At 44.7% G+C, this 26082-nt stretch overlaps 1 protein-coding gene across 5 annotated transcripts in view; it reads left to right on the top strand.

Annotated features, from left to right (window-relative positions):
* The window catches only part of E2F3 (E2F transcription factor 3), a 51446-nt gene that overhangs the window by 19942 nt on the left and 5422 nt on the right, over positions 1–26082 (top strand). For 4 of the 5 annotated variants that reach the window (XM_080381406.1, XM_080381405.1, XM_080381404.1 and 1 more), the window contains 4 exons: positions 18556–18667; positions 21852–22071; positions 22648–22806; positions 25484–25598. In XM_080381406.1, coding sequence (XP_080237532.1) covers positions 18556–18667; positions 21852–22071; positions 22648–22806; positions 25484–25598 — 606 coding nt within the window. Of the gene's footprint in view, positions 1–1391; positions 7780–18555; positions 18668–21851; positions 22072–22647; positions 22807–25483; positions 25599–26082 lie in introns of those variants that run through there. The other variant, XM_080381407.1, reaches the window with a different exon arrangement.

Here is a 26082-nt window from a genome sequence, read left to right on the forward strand (position 1 = left end):
TCTGTGCCCCACACATGCAAGACTGGAATTTTTTGGACAGTAGTATTGATCAGGGCCATGACCAGCTGCTTTCTTTTACTTGTGTGTAACTGCATGGAGTGGAGAAACTTCAGCTTTCACTTAGTTTCCCATTGCTTTCAGAGGCAGAGTTGAAACTGAATTTCTTAGGTTGACTTTGACAACCATCACAGGGTTGTCGTATCCTGATCCAATTTTTGTTTTCAGAAAAAGTGTTCAAAGCCAAGCATGCTTCACTTTGTCCATTTTGCAATGAGCTGATCCTTTTCTAAAGGCAAACTTAGGAGCTTTTCTTGTTGTGAGGAGCTACACTTACCAGCAAATGCTTGGAGTTTGGAGGTTGTCATGAGTTTGGAGGTTGTGCCTTCAGACTTGCTTTCTGAGCGACCAAGCTGCTTGTCCTGCCGCCAGCTCAACCAGGTGCCTCCAGCATCTTGGCTGCGGTGAGGCTCGGCAGTTGGTCTCGGTGATGTGAGCTTCAGATGGCAAAAGAACTGATGAAGGCACAGAAAGACAGGACATACACGTAGACAGCGGCGGGGCTTGCGAGGGCTGCATGGGAGTCATTGGGAGCAGTGGAACGAGGTGTGCGCTGGGCATCGGGAGCTGGGCTTCTGCTTCTTGCACCTCCCCTGGCACGGGGAGATGGCATCAGTCTCTCCACTAAACATTTTTATTCAGGCTACCGATTTCAAGAATGTGTTTTGGTAGGTTTTTTAAATTTATTTTTCTTTAAGTTCGGTATTAAGATCTTTAAGAAGGCAGGCCAGCAAGGTGAGACCCTTCTCCAGTTGTGATATGGAATCTTTTCACCTTCAGTAGCGCAGGCGGTGGTTTGAGCATATGCCATGTGCCTTTCCAGATCAGTGATACGGCTGAACCACAGTGGAAATCTGGAACCGTAACAACACTGCTTATAGGAAGTTTGACTCCCTGCATTTAACCACAAATGTGGTCAGTCTTAGGAGAGGCAATAATGGAGAGGAAGAAAGGTGGTGGTATTTGATTAGCTTTGTTCTCCTGGTTTTCTGCAGTGCCGCTGATGGATGCAGCTCCAGCTGTGAGAAGAGAGTGATAACATTACTGACTGATAGTTCAGTTTCTTCCTGGTTACACTTCAGGGTAGATAAAACAGGAGTTGCTTTTCAGCATGCTAAATTCGATCGTCACAGGCTAATATTAAACCTGTTGTGTTGCTTGGTAAACTATTCACTATTGCTGAAGACAGTAACATATAGAAGAAGATTAAATTCCATGTCAAGACCCTTCAGGTGGTCACTAGCTTCACGTAGGGACTGAAACGGAAAGCAGCCTGTTTGAGGTGGGGATCTGCAGGAGGTGAGTGGGGGTCAGAGTTCTGCCCATTGCTCCTTGCCATTGCGTCCCAGACCAATGTGTTGAATCCTTTTGGTCCAGCCATGTGGGAATGGCTGTTTGCCTTGGAAATGAAAGTATCCTCCTGCTTCCTATCTGCATGTTCTTCAGAAATGAAATGTAACCCTCTCATAGTCAGGGTAACCTTAATTGCCTGCTGGGGTGGGAAGGAAAAGGTGGGTTGGGGGTCTGGTCTGTGCTACTAGGAGTGCTTCCCGTGACGGAGGGGGTTCCTGGGATTGTCCTGGGGGACACTTTGGGGATGTGTTGTCGCAGGCAGTTCACGGTGATCCAAGTCGGTGCTGCCACGATCATGCCGTGTGCCTCCCTGCATCAGCACTGGTGCTTGGACACACTGGGGACCTGCTCTGGCTGAAGGCAGGCGCTGGGCAAGTGATGAGTTTTCAGCCCAGCGATCTCCCTGGCCTGGCTGGCTGTGTGCTGGGGACCCTGGGCTGCCGACGCTGGCACGTATGTGCTCCCCACATGGAGAATGCTTTGCTCTGTGTGGCAGCCTTGCTGCCTGCACAACCCTATCATCTCCTAGAAGCGGATAGCTGTGCATGCTGAAGACCTGATAGATGGCTCTGTGAAGGAATAGGCAGCTTTTGTGCCGCTACTTACCGCTTTGGTTACCAAACGTGTGCAGCTGCCGGTGCTGTGCTGGCAGTGCCTGAGGCTGGAAGGAACTCTCGTGTGCTCCCCATCTCTGGGAATGGGGGTCTCCTGGGAGCAGCTTAGGGCTTTTGTGAGCATGTGGAGGAGTAAACTGAAAACCTGTGGCTGAAAACCTCCTCAATTCACAGAGGAAATCCACAGGTGCTTAAACTGAGAATCCGCATTCTCAGCACTGTTTGCACTGTGCCTCCTGACACTCGCCTCCCAGTCCCTGACCAGGGCTCCCAGGCTACGTGTAATTTAATTACAGCCTGACAGCTGGCATTGAAGTAGGTGAAGATATAAATGTAATTTGTGCCTAGAAGTTACGTGTGTAGTGAGCTTGTAAAATACTGGAGGCCTTTTCTGAAATCATCGCTATCAGGAAACAGCCCCTGAGGAAAGACCATCTGTGCTGCTTTGACAGGTACGGTTGCTCTGAGCTGGGCTTTAAAATGACTGATTTTTAACAAATGAAAGTAAAGGTGTTGTGGTCTTGCACAAGAGGTCACAGTATTCCTGAAGGCGTCAGTTGGAATGGCTCTTGCACGAGAGGTCACAGCATCCCAGAAGGTATCAGTTGGGATGGCTTTTATGGCCAATAGCTGCAGCCACAGCTGCGAGGCTTATCTTGCATGGGTTGTGAACGTCAGAAAGTTCCTAGAGCTTCTGGCCAGAGGAGTGGTAACGAGCTCTAGTCATAGGCAAAGTTCATCAAGGAAGGTTGAGTTTCATGACTGCACGCATTGCAAGGTCTTCTTTCTGCCCTTCAAGCGGAGAGACGAAGCCAGCCAGCGTGGTGGTGAGAGCATCCAGGGACCTGCTCAGGCTGTGCCACAGCAGAATTTTGCCCTTGTGACCAAAATACACTGCCGAATTTCGGCTCCAGCTTGAAAGGAGGTGTATCGTTGTGGGTGTACGGAAACCTCCCCATACAAACTCAACTAGTGCAGTACTAACTGGAGACAGAATCAGGCCACAAAATAAGAGATCACTTTGAATGTGTTGCTTACTTTTGAACGTAATTATTTCAATATTGATGACTTAAGCAAAAAACTTTGGATGTGTTTATCTCACAATCCTTCCACGCACTGCCTACTGCCAGAAGCCTCAGCTCTCCCCACAGAACCTGCCAAAATTTCTGTCTTTCTCCTGATACTTTCTTTAGCACCATTGTGCATTGAAACATTTGCAGAATAGTAGAATGTGAAAGCTATGTACCATTCCTATTTATTTTGGAATTCAGTGTTTTGCACAAGGAACGCTGTAACCCTGCCATATTTACTTTCTTATATTTAATTTAATAAAATGTATTTACCTGAAGCGGACATGAAATTTCCAAGTTTGCTGTGGAAAGCGCAGAGCCACGCTGCAGAAACTCGTTCCAAGTTAACGCGGAGAGCGTGAGGGCTCCCTGCCAGTGCAAAGCGTGGGGGGAGGCCGGGAGAAAGAAGGCTCTCGCTGCTGTCATCAACAGGCGCCTGTTGACAGGTTAGCAGTTGTGGATGTCAAGGCAATACAAAAGATTTTTTTTTTCTTTTTTTTTTTTTTTTTAGTTTTATGCTTCTAAGACAAATCAATGACTGGTGCAGCAGGTTTCTTCCAAGGTGCTCTCTAAAGTGCTTATGCCTTACCTTGGATAAGGACTCGCAGTCTGAGACAGTGAAATGTAGTCGAGTTTTCTTGGGTGATCTTGGCTTCAGTTTGATACACTTTGGAATTAGGGTTGGGAAAACAATTAGTGTGGAAAATTAGGATTTTTTTATTTTTTGAGGGTCTACCACACTAGGCTTTTTAGTAATGGTGGGGGCTTCCCAGGGCTGCCCTGAGTTGTTTTACCCTTCTTCCTACTGCTAAGAGAACCAGGCTGTCCTCCTTCCTATCCATACACTGTTGAGAAAAGCCATCGTACAGCTATTTTTGATCCTATTCCTTTCCATAATTATATGTAGCTTTTATAAATCTGTCTGGATGGAAAGAGCCCGTGTACTTTGGAAGGGCTCATTTAATCTAAATTTAAGGATGTCTCATGTCCAGTTGTGAAACTTGCTATTTTGGTTTGCCCTACCTATGGCTTTTACTAAAACAAGAGGAAAAGGATGAAAAGGAGAAACGGAAAAGTGTGTGTATGTGTGTGAGAGAGGAGGGAAAGATGACTCATAAGTAGGACTGCCTCTGAAAATGAAAAGGATCAAGGTGTACTGATCACAAGAGAAAGTTACAGGTTTTGTGAAGGAGGTACAACTAAATTGTATGGTCATTTATTTTCTGAACAGATTAAGGTACATTTGTGGAAGAACCCGTAAGCCTGAGTTGGGTAGATACTTTTGAAGAGAGAAATCTATTTAAAGAAAGGAATTTTTAGTGCAGCCTTTAATAGGTGATATTTTAGTGCTACGTTCCACTGGAAGACTTCTCTAGGCTTTTGGAAAATCCCATTTAGCTGTCCATTGCCTACGGGATAGTTCTAACAACTGCAGGGTTATACAGCAAGGCAGGGAGCAGAAGGGGAAGGAGGGGGAAGGCAGCGGTGCTGGAAGCCAAAGGGGCTTTCTCTGAACTTTAGGCTACAATGAATAGAAATTAAAGCTTGTTAATAGACACCTGAGTTTCTGCTTTCTTCCTAGGTGTCGTCTCTTACCTTTGTGCTTTTACAATGTTCCACTCTTCCAGTCTCATTCTAGCATCCATAAAACTTTCATAAAACTTGGGATGCCCAACAATCTTAAAATAACCCTTTCTGTAGGGTGTAAGTAGCGTGCAGTGATAAGGATGGCGTTACTCTGTATACAGCACTGCAAAAAACGCCTGTGGTGGTTCCTAAAACACTTCCCAGTGGTATCCAGCAGCCAGCTTTTCCCACCTTCACCCTTCTTTTCCTGCCTTTCCTCCACACTAACCAAAAGTAAAAGATAACAAAAGATGTAGCTGCCTGACATGTGAGTGAAGCTGATAAAGATGTTCAATTTTGTAAAGCATTTTGATTTAAAAAAAAAAAAGTAACTGTTGGCATGGCATTGGATTAAAAATTGGCAAAGTGACAAGAAAAGGGGCCTTTTGATGGATTGCAGTGAGTATTTGCACTGATCTCAATACTATGGAGTGCTTTCACCATTGTCCCAGAAGTAAACAAAAAAACCTGTTACTGATAGTATTTGCTAGCAGAATAGTGAACGATAACGGAGCTCTCGCAACTTGCTCTGTAGGCACATTCAAACACACTGTGTCTTTAACACAGCCCAAGGCAAAGCTGTATGCCAGGGGCAGGGAATGCAAGCTATGCCTTATGAAAGAGGGCCTGTATCCTGGAAAGCAGCACTTCTGAGAAGTCTGTAGTGGACAAGCAACTGCACGCCAGCTTCCAGCACGATTCCAAGGAGCAATGGCACTGGGGCTTGCGTCCTGGCGTGGGCAACAAAAGGAGTAGGAGAGGGGATGCTTTTGCCTCAGTGAATAGTGTTGGTGCGGCTGATGCTTAACATACATGATTTGGCGCTAGTACTTCTAAGGGGAAAATGTTGGAAATAGAAGATGATGTTAAATAGGGCAGCAAAAGTTATTTGAGGTCTGAAGGAGATGCCCTGCAGTCCAACGTTAGCAATATTTTGCTTATGAAATTAATACTAAGGGATGACTTGACCGATAATATACAAGATACAGAATTTGGAGGAGTGGTTGATACAGCTGGTGGCTGCGCTGCCGTCCAGAGGGACCTCGACAGACTGGGGAAACGGGCTGATGGGAGCCTTGTGCAGCTCAGCAAAGGGAAGTGCGAAGTCCTGCCTGTGGGGAGGGATAACGCCGGGCACCACAATGGGCTGGGGCCAACCTGCTGGAAAGCAGCTCTGCAGAAAACAGCCTTGGGGGTCCTGGTGGCCAGCAATGACCTCCCGGGCTGCCTTAGGCATGGCATTACCAGCAGGGTGAGGGAGGGGATCCTTCCCCTCTGCTCAGCCCGGGTGCGGCACATCTGATGTGCTGGGTCCAGTGTGGGGCTCCCCAGTATAAAAGACGCGTGGACATACTGGAGCAGGTCCAGCAAAGGGCCGTGAAGGTGGTTAAGGTCTCAGAGCATCTATCTGGTATGTGAGGAGAGGCTGAGCAAGCTGGGACTGTTGAGCCTGGAGGAGAGAAAATGTGTAAACACGTGATGGGAGGGAGTGAGGAAGATGGAGCCGGGCTCTCCTCAGTGGTGGTGAGTGACAGGACAAAAGGCAATGGACACAAACTGAAATGCAATTTAAATTCCGTTTAAACATAAGATTTTACAGTGATGATGATCAAACCCTGGAACAGGTCTCTTACATTGTGGAGTCGCCTTCACTGGAGATACTTAAAACCCAGCTGGCCACAGCCCTGGGCATCCTGCTCTAGGTGCTCCCACTTGGAGCAGTGGAGTGTGGACCAGATGATCTCCAGAGGTCCTTTCCCACCTGAGCCACTCTGTGAGATGATTCTAGTGTTAAAGGACTTCTTAAATTGTTGAACTTCAGCACAGCGAGAACTTAATACTGCGAGCCAAACAATACAAACTCAAAGTGGAAATTAGACTTTTTTTTTTTTTTTTTTTCAAGTGAGGGGAAATAGTTATGAGTTGATAGCTTCAAGTTTTCACAGAGTGAATGTCTTGCTTTCTGATTTCTCTGCAGAGTTACATTCTGTAATTTCCGTTCTGGACAGCCTTGAGGTCAGTGGGTCCATGTGCCTGCTTTTTGGTGGGAGCAACGGTGTTTGTGGTCTTTCCTGACAGGTGCTTGCTCGTTAAACTTTCTCACAATGCAGATTCTAAAATCGCATGGCAAATTCTTCCTCTCTTTGGCCACCCAACAGCTTATTGTTAACGGCATAGCAACTAGGGGAAATCTAGTGGTCTGCGCTACATAGGAGGTCATGTTAGAAAGTCAGGGTTCAAGATCAAGGGATGGGTTAGAGGAAACCATGAATTAATTTCATCTTCAAATTTGAGTCTTAAAGGTAGTACTCATTTTTCTGGAGAAGACATCTCAAGGTATTTAGTTTAGGGAATGCATAGGAAGGCAAAGCGGAATGGATAGATTGTCAGGTGTGGGTCAGTTTTGGTGTAGAGCCAGGTCCTTGCTTGACTCTATGACCTGAGATGTTCTGGTTCACCAGAGCCAAAAATTTTTCAAAATACACTTCATAATCTGAGAAAGGGCAGCAACATTAACTTCTTTTCCCCTAGAAATTTTTTCCCTGTGATGACACATCTGTTTTGGATGTTGTCCTGTAAATGAGGCTATCGCATCAGCTTCTTAGATTGTCCCATCTGTGGCATGACAGAATTTATCCAGATGTGAAAAAGAAAATCATTTACTCTACCAACACTCGTTCACTTTTCTTACCAACTGTTGTCATCTTGTCTTGTTTTTATTCCCTCTCTGTCACGGGGATGAAGTAAAACTTGCTGTTTGAACAAATTTATCTTCATTTAGCCAGCGCTCCCAGGTTGTTCTGCTCCTTGGTGTGGCTGATGGAGTGATAAAGCACCGCTGAGGCAGGGTGTGTGGCGCAGCGAGAGCTGGGCGGATGAGTTGTTCTTTGTGACATTATGCAGAATTTAAAATATTAAGAGTTCAGCTCCCTTTGTGCTGCCACCTGAGCTGCCCGCTGCCGAGCTGAGCAGCGCAACAGGCGTGAATGCGACAGCCGCCTGCCTTGGCGTGGGGAGGGAAGAAATCGCCAGTTCCCAGAGTTCAGCAGCCCAGCCAGGTGAAAATCCAGCTCAGTTTGTAGTGAATGTGCTGTGAAGAAGCCTCCTGATGGCAGTACCAGCTCCTGGTCAAGGATGAAGGGGGCTGTCAGCCACCGCTGGGGTCTCTGGCTCCCTGCCATCTGCCGGTCCCTCCCTCGGTCTCTTCTTATGTGCTTTTATCTATTTCTGTGACTTTCTGCTGACTTGGTGCCTCGCTTCTGGCTGTTTCTAGGGATAGTTGCTTTTGGATATGTTACCCGTGTTTCCTGTTTCTTGGGCACTTGTTATTTATTTTTGTTACTCTGTGGTTTGGTACGTGGAGGAGGTTATTGTGTTAACTTCAAGGTTACTTGAGGATTTTTTTTTTCTTTCTTTAATGGTACTAGTACTTTCCTTTTAAAAACATACCTAATTAGCTTGTGAACGATAAATCGATCTCTTCATGTGAAGTCAGCGTGATAGTTACTCCTAGGTGCAGAAGTGACTTCTGGGTTAATCTGTTTGGACACTGTTGGGACTTCCTTAAACTGAACTAAAACCCGCGCAGTTTACGTAACGTACAGACCTGGCCTGTATTACAGTAAACGCTTGGGACCCTGTGTGGTCTGACTCAGTGAGACTCGGCAAAAAAACTTTTGGGAGACAACCAGACCCAGATGCGATGCAATGGTTTCCACTTACAATGTCCTTTGGACGTCTATGTAATATTTTTATCACCTTTAATGGATCCAAAGTACATTTATTACTCTCAGGGAATCCAGCTGTACGTTTTTATACTTGTATGGAACTAGGTGAAGGAAATATTTTAAAATCAAATGTTTTACTACTTCAGATCTGACTTCCCTTAACTAATTACGTTAATTGAACCAGTAGTTAGATGTAAGAACCATCGTGCCTCAGGCAGTGAATTAAAAATATGGAGTTAAGATTGGTGTCGACTTTTTTTAAGAAACGATTCTCCTCCTTTGGGGGCATGAATGCCCAACACTAATGCCCATGTGGGTCCAGGTATTTAAAACTTGCTGCCTTCTAGTTTGTAGCTCTTTGCTGTAGTTTCTGAAGCATTTGCATATGGATCCTCTTTGTCATTAATTTTTGGAAGAATGAACAAGTTAGTTGGTTCATTATGAATTATCTGTCAGTAAAGCCATGCAGTCCCTTGGCACAGTGTAGTTATATACATATAAATATATATATATCACACAGACACACTTGTACATATATGTGTATATATACACACACAGACATGCATGTACAGTGCCAAAGGACTGTATATATGAGGTATAACTCTGTACTGGTATTTTGCAGCAAATGCAGGAAGGTTCGGGGTGCCAGCATGGGAAATCTCAAACTGTAGACCTGCACAGAGAAGAAAACTTGCGCTCCAGGAACTTCATTAGTGTAATTCCACACATGCTGTCCTTTCTTCTAGGTGCCCAAGGAAAACAAAGCTCAGGATGCTGTGGCTTAGGCTGGCAATTTAGTGAGCAAACTTTGTGCTGCAAGCCCAATCTTGCATCGCTGCAGTGCACCTCCGCTGACATAGCCCTGGCATGGTTTTGCCAGCGCTCTTCCTCCTCCCTTTTCACTTTGTTCATATCAAGTCTGATTAATTACATCTTCCTAGAGAGTTTTATGATGGCATTCTATATGTTCTGTAAGGTGGGACTCTCCTCCCGATTCCTACCTCGGCGTGCATGCCCAGTGTACTGCTATTTTGGTTTTTAACCTGTGTATCTGATACTTTGTGGCGTTTACTGGAATTTCCTCAAAGGAAGTTCACCCCGTCCTATTCTCCAGCTCCCTTAATATCTTTCCTCCCTCCTCCCAGGGCTTGTTTGTTTAGCAGACAATTTGGCAGACAACTGGCAGTGTTTGGAAGTTGTTTGCTTTTTTCTTTTTTTTTTTGAGTAGCTGTGCTGATTTCTACATATAGAGTGGAAGCGACTCAGTGGAACTAATCCAATCACAGTCTTATTTGAAGTTAATGACTTTACAAAAAAAGAGTACTTTTAAAAATAGGCCTGAAATTCAAAAGGCAAAATAATCTTGAGGATGTATTTTGAGACTGACTGCTTTGCGATGGTTTTTTTTCTTTTCTTTGGGACAAACCTTAAAATTATATGAAAGATTTCTGTCCATGGGTCCTGTTCGGTTTTAGCCTCACTCTTTGGGAAGCTGGAAGTCTCTGGAAGGGCTGAAGCGCTTGCGGGCATATGGGGAAGTGGTGCCCAAACAGGATTTGAACTATTGCTTTCATGTTTGGCTGACTTCGATCCCGGGGGTTCAGCTGGAGGTGGTGGCCCTGCGGTGTGGTTGTTCATATAGACACAATACAAAGAAGTGACACCGAGAAGCCTCTTACGTGGCTGGTTGGTTGTCACGTCCTGCTGGCCCCCCCTCCCCAGCTGCTCACTGTTAGTTGGGAAGTTCAGCATTAGGCCAGGTTTATGATGGTCTTGTTTTCTTGAAAGGATGTGTGTGGTGAGAAATTACTGACACGAGCTGCAGCTGCAAACCCTTGGGCTTTGCTGTGGGGGCAATGGTCTTGCTGCAGCGGTGTGAGAATGGCCAGTGGCGTTGACATCAGTGTGTAGGACCAGGCTGGCATTAAAGCCTGCGGGTCGCATGGCTAGTCTTCCTACCATGGTCTTGCACGATTCCCCAGGGAACTGCAGGGAAACTGTTGTGCTGCACCCAGTCACCCCAAACCCCCTGCAGTCAGGATTCCCCCCACTGCCACCCCAGACGCTGGCTGGTCTGTCTGTGCTTCTGGCAGTGAGTCTTGCCTGGCTGTCCGTCTGTTTTCTGGAATTTTTATTCCCAGAGCTTCCACGCCGTGTGGGCAGGAGCAGCGCAGCCCCAGCAGCCGCTGGGATGAGGGCGTAGGTGTTGCTGGAGCTGTTCTCAGGGCTGCTTAGAGCCGTGTCTGCTCCTCACCTTGGGGCAGTTTAGCAGTTGAGATGAAAACTGGGTGCAGTTTCCTGAAAATAACTTTTCGTATTTCAACATGAAGTGGTAACGGGAGCTTTCAAGCTGTAGTACAGCACAAAGCTATTGCTTCCAGTAAGAAGCAATTGTTTCGTATTTGGTGGAAAAAATTGCAGTAGAAACATCTCAGATGATTCATTTCCTATGCAGCCTAGGTGTAATTCTGTTGGTTTGAGGCCTGAAACGTGGTTTATGCTTTGGTTTATTTCTTGCACAACCGTTGTAATGTCCTTCCCCTTCTAGTGCAAAGAAAATATGAAGACTGCACCCGTGTAGGAGAATTCAGATAAGCTGCACGTTTTGGCAGTGGCCGCTGTGCTAAGCGCAAGCCTGACGCTGATCCCACAAGCAGACTGATGAGCAGAAAATGGAATATCATCAGATGGGTTGTCTGTAAGGCAGTGTCTGAGTGCCTTAGCGGTGGTGATGGGGAGATGCTCTGACTTTCTGGCAGGTCAGCTCTCCACGAGATACCAGGATGAAAAAAACACAGGCAGTTAGCACCTTCAGATGATAACCCTCTTTTGGGGAAAAATAACCCGCTGTAGGGCTAGGAAGAAACCACCAGTTTTCATTGCTGTGTTTGGCTGCTTTCTGGGTTTGGTTTATTGTGTTTTGTCTAAATGAAGTTGAAAAATGTTCTGTTCAGGCAGGGCATTGATGCACAGTGCTGCTAACGCCAGCTCGCCGCACCCCGAGCATTGGGCATGGCTGAAAGCAAACCTGGCCCTTTCAGGGGACGTTAAAAGTGGCATCGTGTGTCGTTCTGCGGCAATGGCTGGAGGCACCCAGGGTGCTCGCCTTGCTGCTCTCTGCATCTTCAACCGGAGACGGGACAGGCAGTGCTAGGTCCCTCTGGCTTGGGTCCTGCCTTCCAAGAGGGATCCAGCACTGAAACTTGGCCACCCACATCTTAACTTTTTTGATCTAAATGTAAGCCCTGCGGTTTGATATTGAAGCGCTGACAGTTTGTGGCCTCCTCAATGCTCCTGATACTTCTGAGGGAGCTGTGAAAATAGAAAATGGGTGGAAATAGGATGGTTTAATTAGGCCTTGGAAGAAACATCACCAGAGTAACGCTATCAGCCCTCAGCTGTCAGGGTCAAATGCCTAATGAAGAGGGGCTCCAGGTGATCAGAATGTAGTTTAATTTGGTAATTGTCAGATGCCTCTCATTGAATTATAAACCCAATTAAGACACTGAAAGGCCATTTTCTTTTAATATTCATCTATATTAAAACCAAACAGTTTGACTGTAGCTGAATGAACAGTTCCAGTATAGGAGCTGGAGAAGGATTTGCCTCAGTCAAAACTGTTATAAGATGAAAAAAAAAAGAATTATAGTTTAGGAAACACAAATTGATATCGTGGAAAGGACTTTTTTGTCCTCTTTTTGATACATTTGCCATCTTCTGAGAAGAAAATGTGAGGCTTTTGTGTTGGAGTAGGTTGATCAGGATGATTTCTGCAAGCTGTGTTTTCATTTGCTTTAAAATGCTTTTTTAAATGTTACTTCAAATACTAGCTGCTTGTCACTCAACTAATAATCCTGATTAATAAGTAGCAACACTTCAGACTCCTGTTCTTCCTTGTGCTGGTTTTACAATGTATTCCATTTTCAAGGCACTATTTTTGTGTATCATCTTAGATGCTTTTACCTCAGTCTAATGAATGGGCTATGTGTAAAGCTTCATTTTGAGGGCATGCTTTCATGGAAGCGCCATTCCCGGTCTTGTTCCCCTGTGTAAGGCGGTGTGGGAATGCATGCTTTTGACAGAGAAGTGAGTAATATTTTTGGGAAGAGTTGAGAGGACTTTTAGAACTCCCCTTTTAAGGACATAGTTTGTTATCTTTTACATGCAAGTAGTTTAATTCCCGGCTATTGCTTTGTCTTCCTATTCTTAAATACCCTTTTTAAATGGTTTTATACTGTCAGTTCATTACCAACACCAAGCATAGTATGGTACAAATTATTGGTACCTGTGTGTAGAGAACACTGGGGTAAATAATTCATGGAAGAGTGAAATCCCTCTCCCTCCCAGGAGTTTGAACTGCAAATGGATCTCCTCGTTGCTCAGCAGAAATAGGAATGAAAGGAGGAGCTGTCACCAGGGGGCCGAGGCCGGGAGCTCTGGTCATCCTCTTGCATCTTTTTGGTGACCTCGGGTGCGTTCTCGCTTGCGCGTGGACCAGCAAAGCTCAGCCCTCCCTCGCAGAGGGCTCCTCCACTTCCGTCACTGCACCTCTCCCCATTTTTCCATCTCTCTGGTGCTGGCCGGAGTGTTTGCTGTGCCCTCAGCTGGGTGCAGCCCTCGGGCAGGCACTCGGGGCTCTCCACATACCAGTCTGTTCATTTGAGCATGTTCAACATGCACAGCCTGTATCACCTTGTTCAGTGGAGAAATTGCCTTAACATATGAATATTTCCGTGTGTTCACCCCAAGGTGCCTTCTTCCCTTTGCTTCTTGTCTCGTACTCCTTCCTCATCAAGCTCCAGCTTAATTTATCTTTTCATGTAAGATGTTTGCTTTCTTCTCTGCAGCTCCTGACCTCTGGAACAGCTTTCTAGAGTTCATGCCTCAGAACCTTGGCTTTTAAATTGCATTTTTCAGTGACTGCTTAATTTGGAAAACGTGGAAGACGGTCTGTGGAAAGTGCGTGGGGACTGGTAAAGTGCCTGTGCTGCGGCTCCCTCACTGCAGTCAATGTTTATCTGTGCTCCCTGGGCAGGCTTGCATCCCCTCCCCGGTAATATCAGCACTGTGGTGGCATACAGAAAAGCTGCCATTTTATCTGCCTCTTGCAATTGTAATATCTTCTAGAGACTACGCCGGGCTTAGTTATCTGCCCTTGCTTAACTTGCCCAACTTAGTCCTTGCTCTGAGACATTGACACAGCTGAGCACTGCGGTGCATTTCTTTGGCTTGCTGCTTAGTTCGCTGTCAGCTATCACTTAATACACACACAATTTCTTCCTTGCTGTGCTTGGTCATTTCCAGTCTTCCTATTTTTCCTGCCCAGTCAACCCTAAACGAGAGTTTCTTTCCAGCTCCTCATCTCATTGTTTTTTTTGTTTGATTATTTTTTTCCTTTTAATAAGTTATTTTATCTTCCGTCCCCATCTCAGCATCTGAGTTCAGCTTTTGTCCCTTTGTATTTAAATCGGAGTGATGAGGCTCTCCTATACCCTGGATGCCTGCTAGGGGAGCAGGGGACTTAGATGTGTCTCATCCTGGACAGGACCTCCCAAGAGATGGCATGTGCATAGCCTGGCGGGCCCGAGAGCTGTGGCACTTGCAGTTTGAAATGGAATTTGGCTCTTAATGTTTATAATGAAAATGTACTGACTGCACTTTTTCAATTTAGGATTGTGAGTTAACAGAATATGCCCAACTTGGATCATCCTTCTGTCAAATTTTTACATGCCTGCTAAAGCCTAACACGTGCAGGAATATTTCAAAGGGTTTTCAGAAAGTAGCACAGGTAACATAATTTTTCTTAGGTCTGTCTCTTGCAAAGAGTGCAACTGTCTTGCATCCAGTAATACAGCTGAGAGAGGCTTCTAGCAGGAAAAATTTCAATGTGCATAGTTTGGAAAAGCTGTGCTCCATGGTTTTATCGTTGGAAAGAATTAGAGGAGGTTTTACTGCATCTTGCCTCAAACCTAGAAATATAAGCCTTGTAGAAAGCGAGACTTTGGTTTGACATGGTGCAGTCCTCAAAACCTGATGTTGGCAGTCTCCTGCCATGGCACTTCCCTCTCTGCTATCTCGATAAAACTCCATGCTGGCTGTTACTAACGCTTAGCGCTGCACTGTCTGTTATGCTCTTACAAAGTGACTCTCTGACTTTTGTGTTTTCTTCTTAATCAGTGCTGGTTTCTTTCCCTAAGAACTGAAGTTGATAGCTGTGTGACACGAAAGCCAAGCTGCTCCGATGCCAAGCTGATGCCCCGAGGGGCATGGGGGGTGTCCCACTGCTCCTGCCCAGCAGCTCCCAGCACAGACAAGTCACCCACAAGGGATAACGTGGCAGAACTCCCTCCTGTTTTGGAGGAGAACCAGTTTCTGCTGGTTGTGACCCCTTGAGCCAGCTTCCCGTGGGGTCTGATGGGGACCCATCAGTCAAGCACTGCCCACACCAGCATACGGGGACCATGCAGGGATGGAGGGAGGATGCAGGAGAAGATGTGGTGGCAGCAACCTGTTAGACCCAGTTAGCTGTGAGCGCAAAACAGCCCATTAAGGGGAATGGGCTGTAATTTCCTGTTTCCACCTTTTTCACCCCTTTTTTCAATTCATGAAAAAACAAATTTGTGGGGTTTTTTCCTAGTGTTGGGTACCTGCCTCCAACCTCTTCTTAAAAGTTAATCCCTGAGACTGAGTATTGTAAAGTGAATTGCATCAGATCCTGCCTACTTGAAAAAACAGCTTACCCTAGGAATTTTTAAACTCTTTTCCTATAGAGAGAAGTGTTCTCATAAAGATGTTCTTGTGGCTTTGCCTCTGATGTTAATTGTGGTAGCAGTTTGTTTTGTTGTTTTGGTTTTGTTTTGTTGTTTTTTTGTTTTAAAAAAGGAGATGGAAGCTAAAAAGGCATTACTACATAGGAGTCAAGGTGCCACCTGTTTTTAGTGGCCTGCACTGAAGAGTGAATCCGTAGTTCTGTCTATATTGGGAATTGCTCATAGTACTGGAAGAGAAAATTGAGGCAAAACAGGTGTTCCCACATTTTTCATGTCTCCACTAAGTGGCTAGGTAGGTGGTTCAGCTCAGTAGGATCCTTTCCTGTTACTTTCATGTTTCTTGCTGGATGCATCAATTTGTGGCTTTACCTGTGTCACTGCCCCATGTGTTTTGCGATCCTTTCACAATCCCCCTGAGGAATCTGACTTCCATTTATTGCGCTCAATTTAATGTCGCTGAGATGTTCTTAGTCTATATGCTTCCTATCATTCCCTATCGTTGGGATGCTTTGCACCAGTGTCCTTAGGCTTGCTGCTTCTTACCAGGTCCCACGCACTGTGTCAGAGATTCTGCATGCTATGATTGATGCAAACGAAGAAAAATAAAATACACTGATTTGTACAGGCAGTGCAAATAACAAATGTAGTGTTGTAGTGGAAATAAGTTATGCAAAGTAAGAAGTTTTATTTTAAAAGGGTTACTGGTTCTGCCGATTGTGTTCAGATTTCTGACGAGAACTCTGAGATCAGAAAGCACTGTGAATAATTTTGGAGATGGGAGAGAGAAACCATCCCATCTGACTCACCCAGGATCTGTAGTGCAAAGAAAAAGGCACTGGAAAATCTTTGGTCTGTAAGTCACGGAAGAAGAAATTAAGAGAATATACCATTTCAGTCCCACATCTTATCAGTTACGAAGCTTGTAAAACAGGAACGGGAAGAGAGTACTTGCTGAGTGACATGTAACATCTGGCCAGAAATTCAACCTTCCCCAGCGTTTACTAAAATTGCCTCTCAATAACTTCACCAAGCTCTTTTAAACTCCTCTAAAATAAAATACAATAAAAACCCTCTCTGAGGTTTTCTGTATGCTTCGTGCCCTGCACAATAACTGCCTCGTGGTGCTGCATCTGTTATTTGGTATTTTTGCAGAAACCCGTGGGCAGTCCCGCACTGCCCGCAGGGACGGCGCTGTCAGACCCACAGGCGTGCTGCTGCGTGGCCAAAGGATGTTCTCGCCACCAAACCAGATTATTTGAAGTTCACAGGAGAAAGTTGTATGTGTTTAACCACAAAAGCAGGGGCAAAATACCATTGTTTGTGTCTTGCAAACAAGTTGAGACACGAAGTTTTGATGTGTAGTCCAAACCCCAAAGTTTCTCTTCTGATGGATAGAGCCACTGCAAATCTCTGGATTTAAAGTCTTTAGCATTTCCCCTCCTTCTCACACCTGGTTTTGAGATTCTCTTTTATCTTTAATTGTATCCCTTTGGCCTAGTCTTCCCACGCCCTGAATTGTTCCCTTTTCACCCCTCCTTCCTTTTCTCTTATAGTTCTCAGGGTGGAAAACCACTTACTTAAAAAAGTGTGAAATGTGTTTCTCCCTGTGGAATAGCTGTAATCTTAATTTAATCCAATTATGTTGGCTAAACATATTAGCTGGATGCTTTTGTTAACAGTTGACCTTTTTAAAATCTGTGTCCTTGGATTACAGAGCCAATGTCTCAGGGAGAGGAGCAGAGGTGTCGCATGCCCATAGAAGCTGCCACCGGTGGTGCGGTGCCTGCATTGGTTAGCACGATGCAGTTAGCTCAGCTTTGCTGTGCGCGGTGCTTGCGTTGGTTAGCACGATGCAGTTAGCTCAGCTTTGCCGTCACTGATGAATTAGAGCCTTGCCCCTTCACACAAAACACAGAGAAGAGTGGCCTAAGCACTCTGGGCATGCTGTTACATCGTGGGCTTATATGAGTTTCATGAGCTTTAATTCGTCTTTTAAGAAGTTTGATGTTTGCAAATGGAGCCCAGTACAAAGACTTTAGTTAGGTATCCATACATTAATGCATATAAAGTAATTTGTTTAGCACTTTCTGTTGGTCGAAGACCCAAAGTAAAATGCATAAGCTAAATCCACGATACAGAAATATCTGTCTACAGCTCTATAGCAGAATGTATTATTTTGTTTTGGTTCACTGAGGAGCAGATCCAACCCTTTGGGGCATGTCTAAAGAGTAAGCAAATAAAGTACACTGAATTATTCTACATAATTGAATAAACAACATTCTTTGGAAACAGTTCTTTGGTTAAACTTCATTAGATGTAAAACTTCTTCTTTTTCCTGTGTCTTCCCAGATAATGTTCTTTCTATTGTTAGGATAACAAGTATCCCCAGATTTAATTTCAGTAACCCGAGTAGCATGGCAGGGTATAGAATTGTTTCCAAAGATAGTAGATTGTGTTTCTGTCTAGGAACAAATTCATAATAGTGGTGGTTTTCGTTGCAGTTTGTCTACGTGTTGCATAGTTGAACGGTGTCCTTCATTATTATTCAAGGTATACATACACAGCCTGCCTTTGAGCTGGTTGCAACATCTAGCTGATTTTCAGGCACCATCTTTCTAATAGGATTTTTGCTCCACCTTGCTTTTATGTAGGCAGCTTTAGCGCAAATGTGCTAGTTAACGTGGAATAAATATAGTAGCTGTACTTTCAATGAGGACAAAAATTGGTGAGAAGCAGAGGAGAGCAGTTGTCCAGTGCTGCTCATGATGTCAAGTCTCCTATTTCATTGATGGAAAGTTTATAGTAGTGGAAGTTACTTGTCCTCTCAAAGCCATCCTTTCAAATGGTGAGGGGAAAACATAACTAATGCTACCTGTGCACAAATTTATATGGATATAAGGAGGTGTTTGTTTTTTTTTTTTTAAAAAAAAAGTAGTTTTGTGGGTGCATACGTGTATGTGCTTGAGGGATTCATTTTGTTTTTCTTAACTGAAATGTTCTCAACTCAAGTGAGGGTAAAATCTTTCATATGTATTTAAGAAGGTCCAGACTAGACTGAAGTAGATCATACAACTGTTGCTCATTTTTTCAAATTAAAAAAAAAATGCTGAATTTTCAAATAACCCCCATCAACCTAGCCTTTGAAAGTGACATCTTTAAATCCACCTGAGGATTCCAAGAAATCTTCATATTCCCTTGTGATGAACATGGGCTATGAACCTGTACCTTGCTGTGGAAAGTTCTCTGCTATCTGCCTTTCCTATAGCCCCAATATAGTGTTTGATAAAGGAAATATACTTAACAATCAATAAATTTAAATATTTTTTTTTTTTAACAGGCAAAACGAAGGCTGGAGCTAGGAGAAAGTGGCCACCAGTATCTCGCTGAAGGACTAAAGACTCCAAAGGGGAAAGGAAGAGCTGCGACAAGAAGCCCAGACAGTCCGAAAAGTAAGGGGACTTGTGACGTGCTGGGTGGCACAGAGGGTTTTATTTTACTAATGAGCTGAGTGAACCAGTACAACAGGCTGTGTTGCCCGGCCAGAAGGGTGTGTGTGTTACTGTCCTTGCCTGGACGTGCCTGCAACACAACAACCAGCTCTGTTTAATGTCCTGGCACCTTCACCCATGGCCTGCGCGAGGGGACCGAGCGCACCCTCTGTGAGCTGCGGGCTGGGGGCAGGGGGCTCTGCGAGGGGCTGGGCAGGCTGGGCCCAGGGGCCAAGGGCAGTGGTACGGGGTCCCCAGGGCTCAGTGCTGGGCCCTGCCCGGGGGTCACATCAGCCCCTGGCAGCTGTGGGTGGGGGCAGGGTGCTGGGAAGGGCCCGGCGGGAAACGGACGGGGGGCTGGTCACCAGCGGCTGGTCAGAGCCCCCAGCGTGCCCAGGTGGCCAAGGGGGCCAGCGGCGCCCTGGCTGGTGTCTGAAACGGCGCGGCCAGCAGGGCCGGGGCAGTGCCCGTCCCCCCGCGCCGGGCCCTGTCGGGGCCGCCCCTGGAGCCCTGGGCTCAGCCCTGGGCCCCTCGCTGCCAGAGGGACGCTGAGGGGCTGGAGCGTGTCCAGAGCCGGGCAGGGGCTGGGGAAGGGGCTGGGGCACAGGCTGAGGGGGGAGGCAGCCTGGAGAGGAGGGGGCTCGGGGGGGCCCTGATGGCTCCCTACAGCTGCCTGACAGGGGGCTGTGGGCAGGGGGTCGGTCTCTGCTCCCAGGGAAGGAGCGACAGGAGCAGAGGGAACGGCCTCGAGCTGCGCCAGGGCAGGGTTAGGGTGGGGGTGAGGGGACATTTCTGCCCTGGAAGGGTGGTCAGGCACCGGCACAGGCTGCCCGGGGAGGGGGCACCGGCACTGGGGGCATTTGAGAGATGCGTTGATGTGGCGCTTGGGGACAGGGTTTAGTGGTGGCCTTGGCAGAGCTGGGTTAATGGTTGGGCTTGGTGATCTCAAGGGTCTTTTCCAACGGAAATGCTTCTGTGATGCTATGAACATACCCAGCCGGGCAGCAGACAGCAAGGCTGCAGCGAGCATCAGCTGGTGCAGGGCTGCGGAGGCTCCTGGCTGCCAGGTCTGCCCCGCTGCCTGCCGGTTGCCTGCAGCCTTCGCCCAGGGCCTTCTCTTCAGCCGGGGCCGTGAAGTTGGGGATGCTCAGGAAAGGCAGATGCTGAGGAGTGAAGGTACTATGATGGGATTGAATGCAGTTAGTTATTAGGCGAGGCTAATCAAACCGGCCTCCTCCTTCCTTGCTAAAGTCACGTTGGCAGGGCTTCTTCCCCCAGGCGGGGATTTGCAAAGAGCAGCGGCTGTGCCTCCGTGGTGCTGCACTGTGCCTCGGTGGTGCTGCACGCTAAATGCTTTCTGTGGGCTCTGAGCTGCCTTCTCTCCCTGCAATGGCTAGATCATTACTGCTGCTGCTTAGTTGCTGCTATTATTAGTTTTGGCACATCTGTGTTGCCTTGGGCAGTAGGTTTCTTGCAACAGCAGCTGGGGGGGGGTGTCTAGCCTTGCCATCTTGTTTAGGGGAATGAGGCTTGCAGAGGGAGACGGGCAGGGAAGGGGGACAACTGGGACAGTAGTGGTAGCAGTGGAAGAGGAAGGGATGTGAAGGGGTGCTTGTCCCTCCTCACCAGTCTTAGGTGCTTGCTTCTATTGAGGCATATAAGAAATGTGAAATGAGCTGATGGTACGAACTTAAAGCGGACAAGTTAAACAACCACAGTTGTTTTAATTAAACTGAACCTCATTAAGTGAAATGAAGTCCCTTTTAAATTCAAGTGCATTCTCAGAGAAGTTCAGTACCATTCGGAGCATAGGATGCTGCTGCAGTGTTGGTGAGGCCAGACAGAGAACTTCCCCGTGTGTGACCAGGAGCACATGTCATTTTAGGTGGGGGTCAAGTAGCCCATTGCCCTTACGACTCTGAGCCTCTTACTCTTTTCCAAACCCCAAAGGAAAAACAAAGGAAAAAAGAAACCACCTTGCTCTGAATTCACAAGGTGACCTAAGGGATAGAGATCTCTGTCTCCCAGTGCAGACAAGCCCCAAATCTACCAAAGCAAGAGATACAGCTAGCTGGTTCTCTTTGCAAATAGGCAATAGCTGGTTCTCTTTGCAAATAGGCAATAGCTGGTTCTCTTTGCAAATAGGCAATTACTTGGTTTTCATTGAAGAGCCGTCATAGGTAGTCTAAAGGTTCGTTTTCAGATAGTATTTCAGTTTTGACTGGCTTTTGCAATTAAATGTGGGACCTAAACCTTGACAACATGAAGATGACCACTAGATCAGCCTAAGATCCATCCTGAGCAATACTTAAAGAAAATGAAAGGTATGAGATGTACCAGCCCAGCAGACATCTAATAATGGCTGGCTCGTTTCTCTTGACACAAAGGCCTCCCACATTTAGAATTAGAAGTCATTATGCTCTAAGTATTTAAACTCTTAAAAGCGCATCTATTAAGTATATAGATGCTGCATTCATGTATTAAAACAGAGTTTTCTAGTAAGAATCGAGCCGTTTGCTGACTTCTAATTTAGAAGTGGATGCTCTTGCCTAGTTTGAGCATTGTTTGGTTATGAGGAATGATGTCAATCTCCTCTAATTCACTTGAGTTTTCTGTAAGCTGTGGGGTCTGGCGCTGATGGAATCTGTCATTGTGTTCGCCCACTGAAGTACACCTAAGTCCTGCTTAATTGCATGTGAAACACTTATCTTACAAGAGGGGAAAATCAAACCCTGATGAAAGCTGGCTATCAGCCTGATGAAGGAGAGTCATAGGGGAATTTTTGGTATTGCTGCCAGGATAAATAGATACTAAAAATACTATTAGGAATTCACATAGTGAAAGCCTAAGTAGAATATGTATCTGTCAGACTAACGGAAATATTTGCATTTTAAAAAATGTATGTATTTGCTCATGTACCTGTGACTTTTGGAAAGGTACATCTTGAAATACAAATAAATACCCGGTGGTAAGTTGTGTCTTAATGCAAAGGTTTAAGAGATTTTTTTAAAATAAAAATGAAAGGAATATCTGTAATATGTATAATTTCATTTCTGGATGCTGCTTTCAGAATCAAAATGAGAAAACCTGATTTGTCTGAGCTTTTGGTTTGTTGTTTTTTTGTTGTTTTTTTTTTCTTTCCAAGCTCCAAAATCTCCTTCAGAAAAGACTCGGTATGATACATCACTTGGGCTTCTTACAAAGAAGTTCATTCAGTTGCTGAGCCAATCTCCTGATGGGGTCTTAGATTTGAACAGAGCGGCAGAGGTCCTCAAGGTGCAAAAAAGGAGGATTTACGATATCACCAATGTACTGGAAGGCATCCATCTCATTAAGAAAAAATCCAAAAACAACATTCAGTGGATGTGAGTATTCATTATCCTTTTCCATTCCTGCTGGCTAATTTCACTGTCACAGTGCAGCAGTGTTTTTTCTTCTCCCACCTTCCATTCTAACACCTTGCTCCAAGCAATCATCCCAAATGCCTTCCATGAGGATAAAGCTTTCTTCTTCTGTTGAGACAGGTTTTTAGTGTATTAATAGCATTTGCTAGGGAAATTAGAAACTGAGATTTTATGTGAATGCTGGACTAAGTCATTTACTTCTGCAAGTGGAGTAAGTTTTTAGGTACACACCTCTACCTACTGCCTTCCTCTGTCTGTTTCAGAGTGTGGTTAGAGGAAAGGGGAGCTAGAAGCAAGATTTTGGAAGTGCTTAGAAATATTCAACTTTTCCATTATGGTGGCAGTTCCAAAATGTTTTATGGTAAAAAGATGCTTTTTCTGGAAAGCGTAGTTTATGTTCACTCCCTATGGGCAGGTTTAAGGAGAAAGGGCTAAGAACCTGATCTGTGGTGTAAAAACCTGCCTCTTCCCTTTCCCATAGCATAGGGTCAAGTTCTACAGATGCTGAAAGCGTGTTTTCCTTCTTGGTATCCGTAGGGGCTGCAGTCTGTCAGAGGATGGTGGCATGCTGGCACAACGTCAGGGCCTCACGAAGGAGGTGACCGAACTGACTCAGGAAGAGAAGAAACTGGATGAGCTAATCCAAAGCTGCACCCTGGACCTCAAGCTGCTAACGGAGGACTCGGAGAATCAGAGATATCCTTTTTTCCCCGAAACCTCAAAGGTGGTCAGTCTCCTTGCTGTGCCCTGTAATACTAGGAGAATTCCTCTACGTAATGTGTTACAAAGCATCAGAAATTTCAAGAAGATGGCTGATGGGTTTTAATGTAGTTCTGTATAAAATTTACTTAAGCCACTCGCACCTGTAAGGCTTCTGGGATGTCCAAAAAAAAAAAAAAAAAAAGGTGGTATATGAAGGAGCCTGTTAACATCTATGTTCATATAGAGTAGAACCAAGAATCTAGCTGATTAATGAGTGATAATATCCAAAAGCCCTGTGCTTTTTCAGCTATTTTAAGCCTCGTGCAAACCCTGTTTTTATGGGTGCAGAAATTATAAAGGCAAGCAGACAAAGACTTTACTAAGGTAACAGACAGTTGTGTATGTGTGTACTCATTACTTAATTTTTTTTTTTCACTTTAAACTGATGTGCATATAAATTACAGGCACAGAGAGGGAAATAAAAGTTGGGAGTCAGTTTAGTCTGAAACTTACAACAGATTTTCAGATTCCTTTGGTTAGAGAATTTACAATAGATTATCATAGATGAAGGTTTTATGAGCTCTCAAAATGTCTATTTTTGGCTGAATTATTCAATGCAATAGCAAAGCTGAAATGCATAAGGTTTGTATGACTTCTGGTATTTTGGCTGTTCATACCCCTTGTAATTAACCAGTTCTCATCTTCACTGGATTTCCCACCTACTAGCAACAAAGAAAGCATTTTATTAAATGCTGATGTGAAAACTTGTATTACTTTATTTAATGAGCAGTTCTTAAAGAGCATCTAACAAGGTGGACCGATTCTCTGTTCTGAAGGGTAGGAAACAACTACGGGAGTGTCAGTAAGAAATAAAAGAACTACGTAAATATTGGTTTTTGACTAGCTTTCATACACTGTTTTGAGATGTAAGCAAAAACCACCAAGTAGCATAGGGGAGTAGGGTCAGCACTGCCTTCAGCTAAGAGCTTGATCTGTGAAGAGGTTTAAGCAAGACAAAACTGAGCATTATGATTCTCTGTTTCTCTACTGCTGATTGCTATGGTAGAGATCCCTGCCCTGCCGCTGCCCGCTCCTGTGGGGATGGGCAAGGAGGGATCAGCGTTAGCAGCGCGTTGGCCTCATGCTTTTGGGTTTAGGAGAGCATATTCCCCAAATCCTTCTGTGACTTCGTTTATTGATACTACTAGTGATTATTGAGGAAGGAATGCAAAAGTGTGACACCTGGGGACGGATCTGAGTGAATCCCAGTACTGTCTTTTGCTCACCTCACTGACATGAGGTGACTGGCTGAATACTCAGGGAGCTGGGAAGCCTCTTCCTTTGCTTTATCACTGAAGATGAAGTATCTGCTTTTGATGGGTTTTTTCTTTTCCCTCGTGATTAAGTAGTGTGCTTCCTCGTCTCCCTTATAAATAGCATGAGAAAGTAACTGATGGATTGGAATGTGCCCGGTGTTAGCGTGGGGAGCCTTTAGCTACAGCACTGAAGATTGTGGTTTTATTTGAAAACCATGCAATCCTTTCCTTTGTTCATATAGTGACAGCCACTGTTGCTGTAATTTCTACTCTGCCTTTGCAAAACCTTACTAGATGAGTGGTAAAAGCCTTGATAAAAGCCATTTGGGTGAAAGCTGACCTGTCATTTTGCCTCTTGACCCGTTTGTTCCAAGTTAGAGGTGAGAGGTATTGGTGTTCCGAGCTTGGGCAGTCTGTCTTGCTGTGCTGCGTGGTAATAGTACACAGTTACCAAAGTTGTTCACATTTACACTCCCAAAAATACTATAATAAATCAGTTTTTTTATTTGTGTGGCATAAACATTATGCTAGGTAGATGAGCAAACCAAAGGGCTGGAAGCACTTGCATGCGATCAAGGCCATTTCACAGTTCTTTTTGTGAGCAAAAGCACCGTGACACATCAGCTACACAGATCAGTACAGGAGGCAAGGCCATGCAGTAACCCACCAAAACACTTACGCTGATCTGGACAAATTCATGTTGAACACAGAAATATTCATATTCATGCTACACTAATCCAGATATCAACTTTCTGCACTGTCACATTGTTTAAAGTGGTTGTTTAAACAGTTTTTTAAGTAATTGTATATAATATAAATTAATACATAAATATATGAACGTTGTATAAATATTTGCACATCTATATGTCGTATAAATGCTTACAAAATGAAAACTGAAACTGAAACTGATTTTTGTCGATGACTTAAATACATTGTGTGTGTGCATTTATAACATGCATCTTTAAATTCCTTTACATTTTTTCTGTTGTTTCCAGTTCTCTGCATTTTGGTAGTGAGTGTGTAAAAAAAAAAAACCAAACAAAAACCTGGGCTTCGTGCAGTCTGTGAGTACTTTCAGATACATAAGCTTCAGCTTATGGAGCTTTACGTGTGTAAAAGAGGAGAGAGAGATGCACAGAGAATCCCTTTTTTCACGTGCCAGTGGCCTGGCTGTTAGATCAAAGGGAAGTTCTCACACAGTTTTGCAGCAATCACAACCAGTGAGAGAGTAGGAAATTTTGGGCTAAAAACAATGTAGCCATGAGAAAATGGAAAAATAATTCAAAGACTTATACCTCTTCTAATAGCCTGAATATATTGTAACCTGGGTTGGAAAATTCCTTAACAGTGATTACATTAGCTTATGTGACATATCAAGATATTCGAAAAATTAGTGGCCTTAAAGACCAAACTGTTATAGTTGTGAAAGCTCCTCCAGAAACAAGACTTGAAGTGCCTGACCCAGTGGAGGTAAGGAGAACCTGGCGCTTCCTGCCAGGTTATATATCCTTTTTCTATAGACAGAGCAAGTGTGTTGTGAGTCTGACTGTGCTACCTGATGCCCAGGCTGGATTATATTGGCATACAGTCCTATATTCATCTGTCTCACAAACTGTAGAGATTTTTTTCTTTTTCTTTTTAAAGGAAGGGGAGACTTTAAAATAATCGATTTACACAGGGCAATCATTACTTGTTTTTCTTTCGCTTCCAGCCTTCCTTCATGGAGTATAGATTACTATTTACAGATACTCTCTTTTGCCATACTTTATGTAAATTTCCTGTTTGTAACTATGTAAATCCCTTTTTGTAAGAGATTCAGCTCTTCTATTTTTTTTTAGCTTTATGTATTTAGAGTTTATGGATGACTTAATACCTTAAGCATCTTGATCACTTGTACTACTGATATCCTAATTTATTGAGACCCATGTTTTCACGTAGGATTTTTCTTTATGAA

Source organism: Falco punctatus, assembly GCF_963210335.1.
Source record: "Falco punctatus genome assembly, chromosome: 3".
Taxonomy (NCBI): domain Eukaryota; kingdom Metazoa; phylum Chordata; class Aves; order Falconiformes; family Falconidae; genus Falco; species Falco punctatus.